At 41.6% G+C, this 17,765-nt stretch overlaps 3 protein-coding genes across 3 annotated transcripts; 1 reads left to right on the top strand and 2 right to left on the bottom strand.

Annotated features, from left to right (window-relative positions):
- The first annotated feature begins 2,504 nt into the window (after positions 1–2,504).
- LOC112879651 (uncharacterized protein At4g33100) lies at positions 2,505–5,051 on the top strand. The gene is made up of 2 exons (XM_025944003.1): positions 2,505–2,731; positions 4,082–5,051. Exons 1-2 carry the CDS (start codon positions 2,537–2,539, stop codon positions 4,190–4,192), a joined length of 306 nt encoding a protein of 101 aa, XP_025799788.1. The 5' UTR covers positions 2,505–2,536; the 3' UTR covers positions 4,193–5,051.
- Positions 5,052–8,689: 3,638 nt separating this feature from the next.
- LOC112883135 (isochorismate synthase 2, chloroplastic-like) lies at positions 8,690–12,327 on the bottom strand. The gene is made up of 14 exons (XM_025948377.1): positions 12,101–12,327; positions 11,549–11,997; positions 11,217–11,334; positions 11,003–11,119; positions 10,791–10,937; positions 10,563–10,637; positions 10,415–10,483; positions 10,129–10,247; positions 9,961–10,018; positions 9,743–9,853; positions 9,542–9,626; positions 9,298–9,395; positions 9,085–9,177; positions 8,690–9,003 (listed from the first exon to the last, which is right to left on the bottom strand). Exons 1-14 carry the CDS (start codon positions 12,179–12,181, stop codon positions 8,929–8,931), a joined length of 1,695 nt encoding a protein of 564 aa, XP_025804162.1. The 5' UTR covers positions 12,182–12,327; the 3' UTR covers positions 8,690–8,928.
- A 622-nt stretch (positions 12,328–12,949) lies between these two features.
- On the bottom strand, positions 12,950–16,229 carry LOC112882631 (mitochondrial outer membrane protein porin 1). Its single transcript, XM_025947724.1, has 6 exons — positions 16,070–16,229; positions 15,877–15,944; positions 14,726–14,836; positions 14,383–14,472; positions 14,089–14,297; positions 12,950–13,509 (listed from the first exon to the last, which is right to left on the bottom strand). Exons 1-6 carry the CDS (start codon positions 16,113–16,115, stop codon positions 13,203–13,205), a joined length of 831 nt encoding a protein of 276 aa, XP_025803509.1. The 5' UTR covers positions 16,116–16,229; the 3' UTR covers positions 12,950–13,202.
- Between the last annotated feature and the right edge of the window lie 1,536 nt (positions 16,230–17,765).

Below are 17,765 nucleotides of genomic sequence, written 5' to 3'. Positions count from 1 at the left end.
GGTTTACCTGTTTTGCGTAAATCAAGTAAAAGTTACTTTAGAGGAAGCATTCCTAAACGACTCTAAGTTCCCGTTGATTCCTCGTGTACTCATACCATGAAATAAAACTAAAAGGCCCGTTGACATGAGTGGGGTTGATTATGGCAATCTTGTGCCCAAAAAGGGTGAGAAAAACCTATTATAATGAAAGAAATGTCCAATAAATATGTCAAACTTGAATTCAGCACCACTGATTTGATAGGCGTCGGAATCCCAAAATAAAATACCTGAGATGGATAAGAAACATTTTTCTAATACTTTGTTAGCATAGAACCTTTGTTATTACTTCTCCTGGCAAAATGTACTTGGCATTCGGGACTGTTAAAATCTTGAATCAATATGTGTCGATTTACAGTGAAAATTACTTATAATCTTGTATTTTTTTCTAAGTTTCATAGACACACCGAAAAGTGATTTATTGAATATTTGGGTACAATACCATACTAAAAAGTGACCCGACCTGTTTGACACTTAAGACAAAAATAGGAGGGAATAAGAATAAACAGGTATGATTGGTTGCCCGGACACACGTTCCACGCTAGCTATCAGCAGTGGTGGAGCGTGACAAAAAATCAGGAAATCGGTTGGTAAAGCATTTTACAGATTCCATTAGCTGAGTTAATTTCCATATCTCCAGCAGATCCGATAAAAAAAATAGGTATAAGATATGCATGCAGCCATGCAAAATTAGCATGCATGCAACACATATATGCTAAATCATATATGCAAAATTAGCGCTGCCAAATCATATTAGAAGGAGAAAAAATTCAGATCTTACAAAACAGATATTACAATTAAAAAAAATACTCACTCCAAATACAAGAATATGTAACATATATAAGAAACTAGTTGACCATCGGGGTACCACACGCTTGGAAAAGCGAAGGTTGGCCTCCTCCTTGACCAGCTGCAGCACAATCACCGGCTCAGCCTCCTTTCCTTCAAATGTTCTTCTGTTCCTCTCCTTTCATAGGTTCCAAACCGTGGACATGATGACAACAGCTTTCGTCCTTCGCTGGTTCCTAGGTAGATTTTGCAACGTCTGAGTCCACCACTCCTCGATGCACATATCACCTTCCGGCTAGCGCAGCTGGTCTTTGTTTGGCATTTGTGTAAGCATTCGCTATTTCTATATATAGATTCGAATGGAGTAGTTATGAAATGTGATGATGAACCCTGGCAATATATTTTTACCGAACTACTCCATCCGTACCAAATTATTAGTTATTTTGTATTTTTTAGATTCATAGGTTTTTTATATATCTACATATATATTATGTCTAGGTGCATAGTAAAATCTATGAATCTAAAAAAGTTAAAACGATTAATAATTTGGAACGGAGGGAGTAGCAAAGTAGATTTCGTAGCACAATAGTATGTACTCCCTCCGTTCCAAAATATAGACCGTTTTGGTATTTTTAGATTCATAGTATTTGCTATGTATCTAGAAATAATGTATATCTAGGTGCATAGTAAAATCTATAAATCTAAAAAAGTCAAAACGATCTATATTTTGGAACATATTTTGAAATGGAGGGAGTGCTTCATCATTTTTAGTATGGCGTTATACTTAAAAATGAAGGAAGTACCATATCACTTGTCCGTTAATGACAAAATGGAACGTCAACATAAATGAATATCAGATTAATGGTAAATACATAAGCATATATGTCGTACTTGTTACGTCAATTAATCAAAGATATGCAGATAGTATTGTTTTCGGAAGTGGTGGCAATTTTAAATCATAAAAGTTAAGCCAATTGATCCCAAGCTAAAACTTAGGACAACTTTCCATTTCTTTATACTTATATTTAGGGCATCTCCTGTGTGCAAATTGATTTTAATGTGCAAAGCCTGTAAGGTGCTAGAGAATTTGAAAAATACAATGTGAGTATCGATTTATTGAGGTCATATTGAGTTAAACAAATGTGAAAACTATGTCAAGTGCTTATTTCCTAGCCACTCAGTACCAAAGCTACCTGCCATTACAATTTTGATTATAATACTTAGTTTTATGGTTTATGATTTGAACTGTGTTGGAAAATTAATTTCAGTATCTGAGATATATGGAGTCGACTGCTCCGGTGTGTAAAATTCGATTCTCTCATTTCACGGTTCGATTCCGAGCAACACTCGAATTGCTCTTAGCAGTGTATTTGAATCACTTGTGCACTGTTGCGCTGATTAGTTATCATCATACAAACATAATATTTTTTACTATGCATATGAGATAATTTAAAATACAACTAATTATAGTAATCGTCTACTAAATCATCACAAAACTATATGATAATACATAAAAGTATAAAACCGTCATTAGACATTGAAATCGGTTTGAGCAGAAGTATTTTCTAGTGCAATCCGCTTTCATCACTTTGATACGTAAGTGCAGGAATACGTCTCGCCCGAAGGCTCACGTCAAACATTTGACTTCCGCTTACGGGGTCAAAACTGAAGGGGTTTCGCGCAAAGCGGCGGCGGCGAAGCAGAAGAGGGCATGGTGTTCGGGCGGAGCAAGTCGTCCTCCTCGACGACGCCGTCCGCCCCCTCAAAGGCGGCGGCGGCGTGCTCGGAGCTGCGCGCGGCGTACCACGAGTGCTTTAACCGGTGGTACGCCGACAAGTTCGCCAAGGGGCAGTGGCAGAGGGACGACTGCGCCGACCACTGGCACAAGTACCGCGCCTGCCTAGAGGTAACCCCAGCCCTTGCCACGCCTCTCCTGCCTCCGCTTCCACCCCATCTTTCTTTCTGCAATTCCACTGCAGGATCACAGATTTATCTTATTGCTTTGCTCGGTAAAGATCACAGCTTTGTTCCCCTTGTTTTGTGGCACGGAAGCTATTCTTGGATGCGATTGTACTCCAATGTGGGGATACCAGTGGATTATGCTGTGCTTCTTTGATGAAGGGATTGTGTAATCCACACTGTTGTTGCAGTTTAGACTGGGATTCTTCCTTGAGGCTTTCGATTTTGTGGCGGGATCCAGATCAGCGTGTTTCTGTGTAGATAGATCTCGCTGGCCTTGTAGTTTCTGCATCGTGTGCACTGATTTCCAAACAGCCTTTTCGCGAATCAGCGGAAATTTTTTCGTGCGCGTTCGCATATTGGTCCAGGGTATTAAATTGAATGTAGAAACATGAGTTTAATTCAATGATTCATTAGCGAGCAAGAGAAACATTTCAAGGCATAAACAAATAGATTAACCTTGAAACGGGGATGTTCTTTAGCTTTAATCAAAGAACTATATTCAGTAGTTTGCATACCATATATTGAAAAAGTAACAAAGCGGATAATGTTCATCACCTGAAAACACTACTATAAATGTCGATGCTGTTATTTCCCCAAGTTATATGGTTATATCACAGTAAGCTGTATACTCAATTTACATTTTGATTTTAGGTAGAGGTAGCCACCAACCAATTGTTTTGTAGTCAAATGTTCGGCAGTGAAATTGTTGGACAAATTGCTTGTGGCATAGAAAACCAACCCATATTTCTGTTATTCGTCTACTCCCACTGAACTTTGTAATTTATTTATCATTGATTAGCCTAACGATATATATGTTTTGTGATGGAAATTCTTTCAGAGGTTTTCCCTTACTACAAGAGTAGTACAGTTATGTTGCTCTAGAAAGGACTTTCCTGTGATAATGCTTTTCTTATTATGAATAATTTAGTTTAATTGTAACAGAAATAATTACAAATGTAATTTGAAGACCATGCCAAGTCAAACCACAGCTCATATTTTGAATGGAGGGAGTATTTAACTCCACATACTGAACTACGATATCCTGCATCTTTCGGAGTAGTTACAGGAAAAGCTGTTTTCAGGGATTGTGTTTAAAATCTCTATCACCCTGACGGAAGTAATTATTATTGGAGGGTGTTTGTATAATGAATTGTGTTAAACACGTGCCATGCTTTCTTCAGATTTTACATGAACATTTTCTCTCATCACATTGACCTCTGAGTCTATGTTCTATTCCTTCATACCCTATTTTTGCTCACAACGGCTGATTGTTCCACATTTTTATTGTCTCAAGGAACATCTGGAAGACAAGCATCTGAGGCAAATCCTACTGGACTCAGAAACTTCTGCGTTTTATGCCAGGCCTGAGACTGATCCTCCCTCAGGACAGGGAGCTACAAAGTGAGAGTATCGCTAACCACGTTCCATGTTTGATTTCACTCAATCAGAATATAGAGAACCTTGGTAGATGAACTAGAAAACCCCCTGGTATCTGGACACTTGTGAGGTCCTGGATCATTTAACACTTGAGAAGTCAAGCTGACATTTGCAGGAAAAAAAATTCCAGGGTCAGAATGGTGTACCTTGCTTACTAGCTGGAAACACTGGAAGAATTAAGAATAGAATCTGCTGTGTAGCCGTTCATGTTGAAGAATGGTGTGTTTCATTGATGACTTTGTTTTTATAGAGGTTGTTGAGTCATGGGAATTCAGAGATAGTATTGTTTTCAAGAATTTTACTTTGCAATGGTGTTGCTAGGGGTTCATGAGTCGTGGCAGTGACATGGTCACTCGCCCTATGTTGAGTGCGTAGCTGGCCAGTGCACTGTGGTTGGAGTAGCAGCAGCAGCAGGGAGATCAACAAGTTGATGGACTTTTCCATCCTTGTAACTATTTTGAGTCCGGTGAGTGTGGCAAACATCTCGAGCTGTAAGGCCCTTGTACCTTCCAATCTTTTAGAGGCCTTGTACCGTGGTTATTTACTTATTTTGCATATTTTAGAAAAAAAAAAGTTTGTCCTGGGTAACCCAACTTCCTCACCAACAATATTGTGTCAAACATGTGCACTTGTGCATGCCCAGGTACAACGAGAACTTTTTTGCTGGTTCCAAATTCCTGCCTAACTTTGTCTTGGTTTGGAGCTTGTGTACAGATTTGAATATTTTTGTAGCTATGTAGTTTGCAATGTTCTAAGATACATACAGCTAGAGATGTCAAGGTACTATATGAATTGTTTTTGCTGGTTTTCCTGCCTAGGTTTATTTTGATTTTGGAGGCTGTGTTTGTGTACAAAGCTGTATATGTTGATGAGTATGGTTGCAGCTTTGTATTTTGGGTGCATATCTTGTGAAAACCGGACAAAAGTTAGAATCTAGAAAACCCATTCAAAAGACTTACTATAAAGTCTTGAAAATTTGACACATCTGTAGATCATAAAAGTTGTGGTTCAAACTTATTTTGAAAAAAATTCATATGAAAATGACATTTTCGGTGATTTTTGCAATGGACATCTTAACAGAACATGGATGTCCCAAGTTTTAAATTTTTTAGAGGCTTCAAATTATGCCTTTTGGATGAGTTTTCAAGTTTCCAACTTTCTTCCGGTTTTCACAGGATATGCACCCTTGTATGTTTGCATGATCTATAGCTGTAAATTTTGGGGGAAGCACTGTTTAATTCTGGCTATTTGCTAGAAGACACTGCACCACTAAAATTGGCTCAAATAAGCGCAAATATCGTAAAAAGATATTATGTTAATATTTAATGGTGCATATGAACGAAATGATGCTTTTCTCCTCGTTCATCTGCTTCGTTTGCCTTAATGGCCAGCGATCTCTGCTCTCTTCTCCTAGTGAAGTTCCATCCCTGCCCGCCCATCCCGCGTCCTTCGAGCCTTCCCAGCCACCCACACTGGTCACAACCCTGCATCCAAGTGACAAGGACTGATGGCTGCCTCATCTCACTGCCACATCGATGAGTTACCCTGTTCAGGGGTAAGGATTCCATGTACGTCCAAACAAGAAAATTGATTTGAATCAGATTCTGAGTAATTCATTTCTTGTTGAATATAATTCCTAGGATCTGATCCCTGGAATGAGTTTCAATTCCAGTGATCCAAACGGACCAAGATGAATTAGGACTCTCCGAAAAGTGGAACCGACTTTGAGCCAAAGAGGACTCATCTGATAGCATACCTACACAGTCATCTCCCACCAAATGGAGCAGAGCTATGTCAGTTTATTGCAAAATAGGTTACAACAAAAACTGGTGACTGTTGAATTCGTGATGACTTGATTGCTACTTTATTCAAATGAATGTCCTCGTATTTTCTGTCTCCTGATAGCAAATATATATTGTTCTCTGCACCAAAACAACATTGAAAACTTAAAATAACCTTCATTTTAGCTTTCTTTTTTCAAATAGCATTGACCGCACTGCTTGTCATGAATTGCACAAAAGGATACTGGCTGCTTTGAGATCAAGTTTATTTCAATCAAAAGATTGTGCCATCAACAATCCCAGCACCCGTATAGATAATGTTTCTACGCATCTATCTAATGATGCTACCCTAGTGACATGGCAGTCTTGAGTATAACACCATGATATAATGTACTGATAATAGCTTTAGTAATATATAAGGCTCTGATAAAGCACTTGTATCAACTGTGATATTTGTTAGAAGTTAATCAAGTTATCGCTATTTGTTTGCCCTTTAGCTTCACTGCCAAAGTGACTTGGTGACCATGCTAGATGAACATATCATTATATCCGTGGAGCATGTAGCACATCAGCAGTTGAGCTGGCATTTGCAAAGGTTTTCATGCATGACAGACAAGAATAGTGTATCCTACACCTATCACATGTTCCTTTGTGCTATTGTGTACGATAGACATTCAACAGTTCTTATAAAATTGTGAGAACAGAATCAGCCTTCTAGCTGTTCATGTTCCACAGTTTTGAGCAAAGTTTGTAAAGTACGATGTTGAGGACACACATAACAAAGACGACCAGCGGCATTAAGGACGAAAAGTTCTCGTGAAGTTCGCAAGCGGTCGTGTGGAGTACTTCCTAAAAATCTTTTCCTTTCTCTTTGTGTGCAATATCACAAAGAGACGGTGTCTACAACAGAACTAAATCTACTATATTCAATAACAAACAGATTACACGATTTGCATTACTGGTTCATTGCAGACTGCAGAGGAGTTAGTGACAGACGTTGAAGGTAGGTGTTGAAGACACACGTGAATAACAAAGACGACGGGCAGCAAAGGAGCATTGAGACAAGTTATGCTAATATCCGCAGGCCGTCGCATGAAGTTCTTTCAAAAAATTCTTATTCGCCCTCTTTAGATGCAAGATCTCCAAGGAAATGGACTTTGGATACCTATTGATAACGATTCAAGCCGTCGCAATATAGGTTGTTATAGACTATGGTGATGGCGTAACAGGGAGGAAGAGGCAAAAGTGCGAAACCCTAGCATGGGCTAATTGGGTGAAGGTCCCATTTCTATTTAATCTATTCTCCGTCTACTTATAACAAATTGGCACAAAAAAATTCAGCCGTCTCTATACCAGAGACTATGTGGCCATCCCAAGACTTGACTTTATGATAGTGTCACACTTTCACCGGGGCTTATGAGTCGTGAGTCGTGACATTGACGCGTATGGATTCTTGTGTCCATCGTAGGATTCCTAGACTTTTTGTGTCGAAAGATGTCGTCATGGGATCAGCAAAGAACTTGTCCCTTGGCAGTGGTGACATTGGTCAGTTCCTCTGATGTGGGGACAAACAAGCCAGAAAGCTACTCGTCCCGGGAAACTTCCCGGCAACTGAGCTCCCTGCGCCCCTTTCCCCTCCACTCCCCAGAGCAGCGCTCTCCTCTTGCCGTTCATGGCCAAGAAATCCAAGAACGACCCTGCCCGAAGAGCTTCATCTTCTTCGTCAGCGGCAGGGCGTGACGGCCGTGCGCCATGGCTCCGGCTGACGGCTTTTGCCGTGCTCACCGTCCACTCGGCCTTCTCCGGTTACCTGGCCTGGGACGACGCCAGGTTGGTCGCGCTGGTCGCCGTCGGCTACCTCCTCATGCTGGTGCTGCTGTTCTATGGCGGCCTGGTTGGGCTCCAGAAGAGAGACTAGCCGGTAGTCACAGCCAGCCAAGACGGCATATTATCTCAGAGCATCAAGAGCATGCCCAGGTAGCATCAAAACCTGCTTTTCCTGGTTCTAATTTCCTGCCTAGTTTTATCTAGATTTTGGAGGTTGTGTAGCTTGTTTGTGTACAAAGCTGTGTATGTTGATGAATATGGTTGTAGCTTTGTATGTTATTACAAAGCTCCAAGATACATACAGTTGTATAAACAAGTCAACACCCAGTACAGGCTGCAGGGTTCAAGATTGTACACTTACACTAGTGTTCAATTATTGTGCACATGTACTGATCTTGGTTGCTTTCTATGGATCTTTTTACGTTTTGCGACTCCTGAATCATCACATTCTGATAAGTCAATAGTTTGTTGGTGTCATCTTTCTGGAGGCACGCGATTGCGATTATCAAAATATCCTTTTTGCTTGGCAAACACTTTAACAAAGCAGCAGTTTCTACAACACAAATTCTTTCATCTTGGAATCTTCAAATCAAATCAAAATATCCCTGTAGGAGTGTAAGAAGATCTTGGGAGACATGGATTTGTTTGTGATAATCAGCACATCAGCACGATCAAGGCCATTAATACAAATAGCCTGGGGATTATTACTACCTCCGTTCCATAATGTTTGTACGAAATCATAACATTCCTGTTGTTGGTGGATAAATTTACCATTGATCAATCGAATGAGTACAAATTTTACATGCGTTCATCATAGATAATCAAATACATAAACAGACCAGACAAACATTGCAAAATGGAGGGAGTAATTTGGGATGTTCCAATTGATAGGAAGTTTATGCTGTAAATATATTCTGTTACATTCAGGTGCTAATTAAATCAATGTATTTTTCAGCACTACAGCTGTTCTGAATTCCATAATTACACAGATCTCAATTGAATTCCTTCTAGTTTACTATCGAACAAATAAGTGTGCAATAACTAGCTAAAATGAATGCTGAACTTTGTGATAACTTACTAGTTACTACTTCTCTATTCATATCACCGTTCCCATATTTTCAGCTTCTTGGTAGCGAATATGTTGTTCTTGGTACCGCAACAACTTTGCAAACTGCAAAAAAAAAAACAAATAAATTAGCCTTTCAGTTAAAACTAAGCATACTGTTTGCCATGATTTGGAACAAAATGGTACCTGAGATGCTTTGAGATCAAGTTCATCCCATTCAAAAGATGGATTTGTACCTTCAACGATCCCTGCACCGGCGTACACTAAAGTGCTGTGACCCTGAAAGCAGAGGAGATTTGTAACTGTGAGAAACAACAACTATGCAAGTCTGGTAAAAGAAAGTTAGAATCCTAGATAGCAAATGCATAGTGAACTGAGCAAATTCATAGCTCTGCTTACTTTTCCGAGCAACGCTGACCTTATCCCGACAGCAAACTCGCTTTCAGCTCCTCCAAACCAACCAACAGGACCAGCATACATTCCACGGTCAAAAATTTCTGCGGAAATATCACAATTTAGTATTTGCAAATCGTTGCACTTACCTACTGCATTATTCTATTTCAGAAAGAAATTGGATACTCAATATACACATTCTGCAAATTATTTGAAATTTGAAATGTGTCCAAAATAAATTTAAACATACCATAATCTCGTATAAAATGGCGTGCCTCTTCAGTGGGTAAACCACAAACAGCTGGACTTGGATGAAGAGTATTTAGAATCTCAAACTGCAATGCCAGGACAACAAAACATTATTTTATTGTACTCTAAGAGTGGTTCATGTTTCTCAACAATTACATACAAAATTATTCCTCCAAATAGTAGAAGGGCTGTCATAGGTTACCTCATCATCTTCATTCCTTATTCTCGCAGCTAACTGTGCTGACAAATGCTGTACTCTTGGAAGTTTCCGAAGAGCCTTGCTGGGATGGACAACCACCTCATCACATATCATCTGCAATCATATTACAGACGGTTGTTTAGTAAATTGCTAGGACCATCTGCCTTCCTGAAAAGCATTATGTCTATGTCGAGTGCCAGTATTTCTAGAACTCAACTTGCCTCCAGCTTCTTCTTTATGCTGTCCCGCACTATAGTAAATTCAGTATCCTCTTTGCTACTGCAGGAAATTTTGTATCAGTACATGCACAATTTCAGGACAGGGTGTTTGATTTCACCCTGAACTCCTCAAATTTAATACAGTTACGAATTCTAAGGAGGGAAAAGAACCTTAGAAGCAAATCCTGACCGATTTGAAAGTCATCTGCCCTTGTTTTTCCCCTTGCTCGAGTACCAGCTAAAGCCTCACTGGAAATGTTCAAGTATTTCCGGTGAAATAGTTGCTCTGGCTATTCAGAATATTTGCACAAAATCAACATTAGTTAGGAATCAGTTATTTATCATCTCTGCAACAAAGCAGGTGATATGGTGGCACAAGTTTTCAAATACAACAGAAGGAAAAATGTCAAGTATGCTGTTATGAAAACTTCTATTTGTAAGAATAGAGTAGACATACACTATTTCCAACAAACGCAGGAGCATTCAATGGTTGTATGCAGAATTGATAAGCATTTTGGCCCTCGACCTGTATAGTTAAATTACAGAGAGAGCTTCTCATAGAATAGGACTGATTTGAAAACTACAAGGAAGGGGAAAAAACGCACCTTCAAGCAAGCTAGCAGTTCCACAGGATCAATACAAGTGTCGGTAATGTATCTGCTACACCTTGCCAATACAACCTGTACAAAACATTGGTCACTGTTTTGTTTTTTTTTTTTTGGATAAGCTCTGAACAAACTAGATAACAAGATAGTTTCGACCTGGAGTTACATCAATCATACATGAATAGTGCTAGAATATGGCACAGGAGTAAACTTTACAAACTGATTTACCTTTACCAACTCTCTTTGCCTCTCTTTAATCATCTGAAGAGCTTTAGTAACTGCAAGATCCCAAGATGCTTTGGTTGGGACATGATTTAGACTCATGATGGTGGTGTGCAGGCTGGACGTGTTCACTTCTACAGAACAAGGTGATATCTGCACAAAGTACAAGTCGTTACTATCTACCAGATGGCAAAAACTGGACGGAGAGAAACGTGCACCTTCTGCAACAGTGATTGGAGATCATCCACAGCGTTGTGCCATGTCCAAGAAAGCGAATCGTCCCATGCGATGGTCGCCGCAAGGACCGAGCTCTCCTCAAGCTCATTGAACTCAACCTACACCACAGTTCAGACATTTCACACAATTCAGAGCACTGCTACGGTCCCATCCCATTCCATCTCTGATCTCCTAATGAGTGGCAGACCAACGTACTTGAGGAACAATGAAGTAAAATGAGCCATAGTCCTCCCATTCAACCGAAGCATCGCTCGTTGCGTCGAAACGGATGGCGCCATATGCACGAATCAGTGGACAGTCCCTTGAAAGAAATCTTCATTGACAGACAATTGCAAACACAAGAAGCCAACATTAGACAACTTCAGTATCGACCGTGCCAAACACACCCAATTCAGAGAACGAGACCATGCCCATTTTGTTTGAAAACACCGATAAAAGATAAGACAACATCAGCATCATTTGGAAACGTTAGTGCCACTATACAAAAAGAGTTGGCTGTCGGTGCTGAATTTGCCAACGCCGATTACCTCTTGATTGCGCGCCAATCAGCGAGGGAGAAGGGCTCGGTCCCGCGGAAGAAGACCGCCGAGCCCACGCCCGCGACGCTCACCGGCTCCTTCCACCGATCGCCCAGGCCACCGTTGCCGTTGCCGCCGGCGAGGGCGGGCGCGTCGGGCAACGGCGCCCGCGCCGAGAAGAAGCAACGCGGCAGCGCGCTTTGCGCGTGCAGCCACTCGACGGCGTCCACGCGCTGCCTGATGGGCACCTCGATGCGGATGATGCCGGAGGGCGCGGGTGGCGGCGCGCCGGCCCCGAGCGCGTCCACGGCGGCCCTGAGCTGGCCCACGGCGTCGTGCAGCGCGGGCATGGCCGGCAGCGCCCGCGCCTCGCGCACGCACACCGCGCCGCGGTCCCCGGCGCCCGGCGCGCAGCCGTTCATGGACAGCGAGCACGACACGCGCGCCCATCTCCCCACCTGCGCACACACGCACCCGCACGAGGAAAGGATCAGCCGTCAGCGCACGCCCCGCCGGCGTAGACTGCCGAGAAGGTGCCGGGAAGAAAGGAGAAAAACGTGCCGTCGCCGCGGACGCCGGGCGGGCCGGGAGGAGCCGGCGGCCGGGGCAGTAGAGCGAGGAAGACGGCGGCGTCAGCGGCATCGGCGCGCGCGCGCGCGTGGCACGGCCGCGACGTCGCAGCGCGGTTCAGGGTTCTGCCCTCTGTTGCGTCTAGGTGTGAGGTGGAGGAGGCCGGCCGGACAGCACAGCAAGGGCAGGGCGCACTGCACTGCGCGCGCACGTCCCGTCGTGATTTGCGAGAAGAGATAAGAGAAGATTCCCATGGAGATAAGTGGCACAATCGTAAATTGCATCCTGACATGGGCGGGCGCGCCACAAGGGCACACCATACCGCCATGTTCAAACCCCTTTTTTTTTAAAAAAAATACCGCGCTGTCTCAAACCTTTACTAAAATACAATTCAAAGTTTTTGCTAGTTTAATTCAAAGAAAGTTTCTGCTAGTCCCAATATTTTGGGCACTTGATGGTATTCTGGCAAACGGGCTTAAATACAAAAGTACGGTGGTGATTTCCTAAGTATTTTTTTGGCACGCACTATATTAACAATTTTATTACATTACACACAAGGCACCATGCGTGAAAGCTGCTCAAATGTAAATAAATTTGATACATTAGAGTTCCAAGTGTAATAGATCAAAGGCGATTACTGTCACAATCGAATAACCTGAAACGAATGCAGCTCAGCAGCAACAAAATCTCAGCGATGGCCCTCGCCAGCCATCCATATTCCATTGCAGCCTAGTGACTCCCCAAACACCAGATAAAAACTCCAAGAAAACACGTCACAAACTTAATAGATCAACATTCGGTTGGCCATTGATTTGCAGTGTAAACTTATGCTAAAATGCATGGTAAAACAAGTTCAGAATTCTACCGAGCTTGAATTATTGTGACGGTTGCTCATTTAACAGAGTGCTACACCGGTGACTGAAAAAAAATCCTCAAGAAAACATCGCAGTTCATGAAATCAATAGACTGCAACGACCAAAAGATGCCGGGAACCCAAACTGTTTTGTTTTCCCAAGCTGACCTGGTCCCAATTTCAGCTGGGAAGGAAGTACATGCTGGGGGCTTAAGAGAGAGAAAAGGGCTTGGTAAACAATCAGGGCTTGAGGGCCACGGCGATCCCAACCTTCGAGCTCTTCTCAATGGTCTTAGTGTCGACCTCGGCCGAGATGGTCACCAGTGACTTTGGCCTCCACTCATGCTGGATCAGCGCGCTGGCCTTGCCAGAGTTGTTGAAGCGGGCCTTCACGACGGTAAGTGGATCCAGAGCGTGCTGGGTGCCGAAGGTGAGGGTGTTCTCGTTGGTCGAGAAGCTGCGGGTCAGCTCTGCCCCAACAGCTGTGCTAGTCAATTGGTTAACATTGTGGTAGTACGCTGCAGTTAGGCTGTCTCCCTTGTTGTTCCTGCAAGAGAAGGTTGGATTAGTGGAGACAGGAAACAATCCTAAAGTAGAAAACCAAATTGCTTGCCATCAGCCACTTTTTAGAGGCAGTGCCCGATATTAGCTATATTACCATCCACCGAATGGAAGATACCCGATTTGATTTTTTGCAATTATATATATAAAAGCACTCAACAAACTCTGTTCCTTCGACCAATTTTCTTTGCGCATGCAATAATCTCACTGGGTTAGAAACTCTAGTTGCAAGGAATATATGTGAAGAAAATTGTAATGTTGCTTCTTCTAAAATACTTCATTTGAGAAATGGCTCCGAGATAGCATGAAATCATGGTGACCAATACCTTAATATTTTGACTACTTTTTGTGTGCTTAGCTAAAGAACAAATTGAAGTGAGACACATCAAACAGGGATTTACACTAAATAATCATAAAAATACAAAGCATGATAGGCATTGTCAAATAACAGGCATTTTCACTTACCCACAAAAATGTCATAATTTAATAAACAAGCTAAGGCTGCCAAATAACAGTTGAATATAGTGATTTAGATATATAGGGTTACTACGCTTTGAAAACTCACAGGTTCAGGGATGCGATAAGGTCTTCATGAGTGATGCTCAGTCCAGCATTGTATTTGGTTAAGTTCCCAGATGCGGTATCAAGTGAAATATCTGCGCCAACTGCCAGAGCCTTGGTTCCAAAGGAGCCGGAGAGGTTGACTACAGGATTGGCAGTCAGACCAATGCTTGCGTTAACCCCAGCATGATCATGCAAGTACTGAAGCTCAAACTGCAACCGGAAATAAATAAAAAAAGAATACATTAAGCATTAAGAATCCACTTAAGAAATCATTAACAGACGACTAGATGGTTACCTTTCCAGATCTCTGATCAGGAACAGCAAAGCTCAAGATAGTCTTTAGTCCTGGTGTAGCAATCTCATCAACAGTAACTGTGGTAATGACCTGAACAAAACATCAAAGCAAGCAATCAACAGGACATATAAAAAGTGGGGATTATAGCAGATAAACTAATTAGATAAGAATGCAAATTGTTCAGCAACCACAAATAGAATGATTGATGTTACTTTGTCAGACTGCAATCATTAATCCAAGTGATATCATAAGAAATGAACATATTGCAGGTCCGTTTTTTAGTATGGTATGCCATTCAAGGAATTAGGTATACATAGAGAGAAAAAAAGAGAGAAAGATTTACATTTGAGCCTGAGTTTGCTTTCACATCTATGGTGATGTTCTTGTTCTTTATCTGTGATTGGATCTCACCAAAAATCAGGTCAGCTTTCTTTGTGCTAGTAGCTGTGACAGCCTGCATGAATAAGCAATAAAGAACATTAAAATCATAAGAAACAAAATGATAGTCGTAAACACACGCAAATGATTCTAACAGAATAGCACTATTCAGTATAATATAAATAAGCACCATTTAAGAGAAAGATCAAACACATACACACAAAAAAACATTGTTAAATCACGCAATATTTACCATTTGGCCCCATTATTTTAGGTTCTACAAACATGGACATTATTCCAGATTGAAATACAACATCCACGAAACATGGCAGGATGCAATTCTATTATCCACAATTGTGCTTTGATTCATAAAAGACACATTTTTTCATCAGGATCTGTAATTGTATTCACATGCCAACCATAGAAGGAAACCCACGAAACCGCACTAGAAGCCACCATACATAACAGCCCTCAGCTGCCTTGCCAGTATTCAGAGTACACATCATTCAACAACTGACTATTCAAACAACTGTGCTCCCACCCACATACAACTGCTAACATGTGTCAGATCCCTTGATAATTGAGCCTGACACCAATTACTTATGTCAAGCTTGCCACTACTTTACAAAACATTCACAGGTTTTTTTTTTGAACAAACAGGCTAGGCTAGTGGAGTACTGATTCTTTCCCTGTTCATTCGAACAGCCAAGGGCCTTTCTCTACCAACCTCACTTCAAAACAAGCAGTGAACTAGGCTGACAAGCAAAACAAAGGTTGCTAAATTACAGCGCCAAACGGACTAGCATATAAACACAAAGCACAGCTAATAAGCAGGTCCATGCAGGAAACCAATCTAATCAATCTCCTGTGCTGGCTGTCGCGCCTGCCTAAATCCCGCTACCGAGCAGCCCATCGCTGAGATCGCGCTACAGGTTTCAAACCACGCAGATCAATCCAATACAAATCATGAAACTACCACTCACAGCTTCATCAATCCGATACATTCAAGCCCTAACCCATCTGACCAAAGCATGCCACAAGGCCCTAGCACCAGGGGAACGAAAACCGGTGAGGGGAGGGGAGGGGCGCGGGGCAGAGAGGAAGCGGAGCACTTACGACGCCATTGGAGGTGTAGGTGGTGAGGGTGAACTTGTGGTCGGTCTGGTAGTCCTTGTAGAGCAGATCTGCGGAGAAAGCGCACCGAGAACAATCAGCAAATCAAACGAACAAAAAAAAAATCAATAACCAGCGAGCTCAACCCCCGAGCGTCAAAGGAACCCGGGGGAAAGAGGGACCGACGGGCACCCACCCCTGGTCTTCTTGCCGATCTCGGTGTAGAGGCCTGGCCCGACCATCTTCTCGCCGGTGGTGGCGGCGCGACGAGGTGTGGCGGCGGGGGTCGAGGGGTGGGGGAGGATGATTGGGAGGCGGCGGATAGGTGGAGGGGAGGTGGGGAAGAATAAAGGCGGAGAAAACGAACCAGGGCTCGGCGGCTTACGTGTGGGCCCGGTTAAACCCTAGTCGTTTATGTTCTTTTCGCTTTCCATGTTCTTTTTGTCAAAAAACTGAGAGGGCTATGGATGGCTTCTCCATCAAGTTGAACAAATTGTAGCGGTTGTTTCTATATACTTTTGAAGAATATTCAGATTGTAATTTTAAAATGTCACCCATGTTCCATAAATAATTTTTTTTCCAATAACAATACAACACTTTATCATGTTCCTAGTCACGTTACCGTTTAGTTCATGATATGTTCTGCATACAAACTGTTTCTAAGTTGTATATCATCATTATTGTTATAAATCCTTAGAGCGCCTTAGAATATAGGGGTTCATTCCCTTGCTCACTCTCTCTTAACATATAATACGTTGTATTTCTTTCAAAAAAAAGAATACGTTGTAGAACACTACAACACTCGAGGAAAATAGATTTTCTACCATTATGTCAATTAATTTTCATAATTTCCATTACTTTTATAATGCTTAGACTCATAGAACTGCTGTGGAATACCATTATTGTACCGGCTCTACTGTAAAAAATTGTTCAATCATATCACCCAATATGATAGAATAGTGGTATATTGAAAAAAAAAGGAGAGAGAACGGCAAAACTAGATATTGTAATTGACATGACGGTGGAAATATTATTCTCTCATACATTGCATATCATCAATATACAATAGTTCTATGAGTTCACTGGTGGAAGCAAAACAAAATTTTTATAATAAAAGGGCCCCATAGTTTCCTTGCATACTTTTAGATTATTTTCCTTGAACTCGTATAAAAGGTAAAACAAACCTGACAGTGCTTAAGCCAAAATTACTCGTGCTTAATTTGCCGATGATATATTCCTCTATCAAGAACAACCATATAAAATGGCTATTTGACGATGTTGTGTGTTGCTTTTATTGTGTGTTTAGCATTTTGAAAGGTTGCCCAGCATCCAGAAGGTTTATTCTTTTCGAGCCATGTACTGCTCATGGCAAAGTCTTAATGCACCTCTCTGCTGAGCTTGACAGGGTTGATTTGTTATAAAGAAGAAACATGTTGGATCAAATATTTTACATGCATGATGATTGGGTTTTATTCTTCCCAATATTGCCTAGCTGGATAATAATATAATATGATTGTGTCTTCTTAATTATTGGATTGCGCTTACCAATCGGCATTCTGCGAACATCCACTTTGGAACGTTTGGGTCAATCTGGATTCAAAGAGCTACTGCCAAGCAAAACAATTGTATAAATAAAAAATAGTAGTAAAATAAGGGGTATAGAAATTTGCAAAGGTAAGTGGAAAGTACAATCTGGAGACTTTCACGATTCCTAATTGTTGTAAGAAAAAAGTCCTTTTTACTTCCCTGAGCTTTGGGACGAATCCGTGTTTCCTCCCTACATAATAAAACCATCCGACGACTTGCGATACCGGACACATGATTTCTCTGGTTGGTTTCTCTCAGTGGTTTTGCTCCTTTTCTTTTATGTTTATTTTAGCTAAATCTTTAAA

Source organism: Panicum hallii, chromosome 2 (genome assembly GCF_002211085.1).
Source record: "Panicum hallii strain FIL2 chromosome 2, PHallii_v3.1, whole genome shotgun sequence".
Classification (NCBI taxonomy): Eukaryota; Viridiplantae; Streptophyta; class Magnoliopsida; order Poales; family Poaceae; genus Panicum; species Panicum hallii.
The sequence above is the reverse complement of the archived record's forward strand: the minus strand, read 5'-3'. Positions and strand labels throughout refer to the sequence as shown.

Coding starts and splice junctions, on each gene's coding strand:
- LOC112879651 (XM_025944003.1), top strand. CDS start 2,537: ATGGTGTTCGGGCGGAGCAAGTCGTCCTCCTCGACGACGCCGTCCGCC. Junction 2,732..4,081: donor AGTACCGCGCCTGCCTAGAG/GTAACCCCAGCC, acceptor TATTGTCTCAAG/GAACATCTGGAAGACAAGCA.
- LOC112883135 (XM_025948377.1), bottom strand. CDS start 12,181: ATGCCGCTGACGCCGCCGTCTTCCTCGCTCTACTGCCCCGGCCGCCGG. Junction 11,335..11,548: donor GATTGGCGCGCAATCAAGAG/GTAATCGGCGTT, acceptor CTGTCAATGAAG/ATTTCTTTCAAGGGACTGTC. Junction 10,484..10,562: donor AACTGCTAGCTTGCTTGAAG/GTGCGTTTTTTC, acceptor TTAACTATACAG/GTCGAGGGCCAAAATGCTTA.
- LOC112882631 (XM_025947724.1), bottom strand. CDS start 16,115: ATGGTCGGGCCAGGCCTCTACACCGAGATCGGCAAGAAGACCAGGG. Junction 14,473..14,725: donor AAGCAAACTCAGGCTCAAAT/GTAAATCTTTCT, acceptor TGTTTTGTTCAG/GTCATTACCACAGTTACTGT. Junction 14,298..14,382: donor CTGATCAGAGATCTGGAAAG/GTAACCATCTAG, acceptor TTCCGGTTGCAG/TTTGAGCTTCAGTACTTGCA.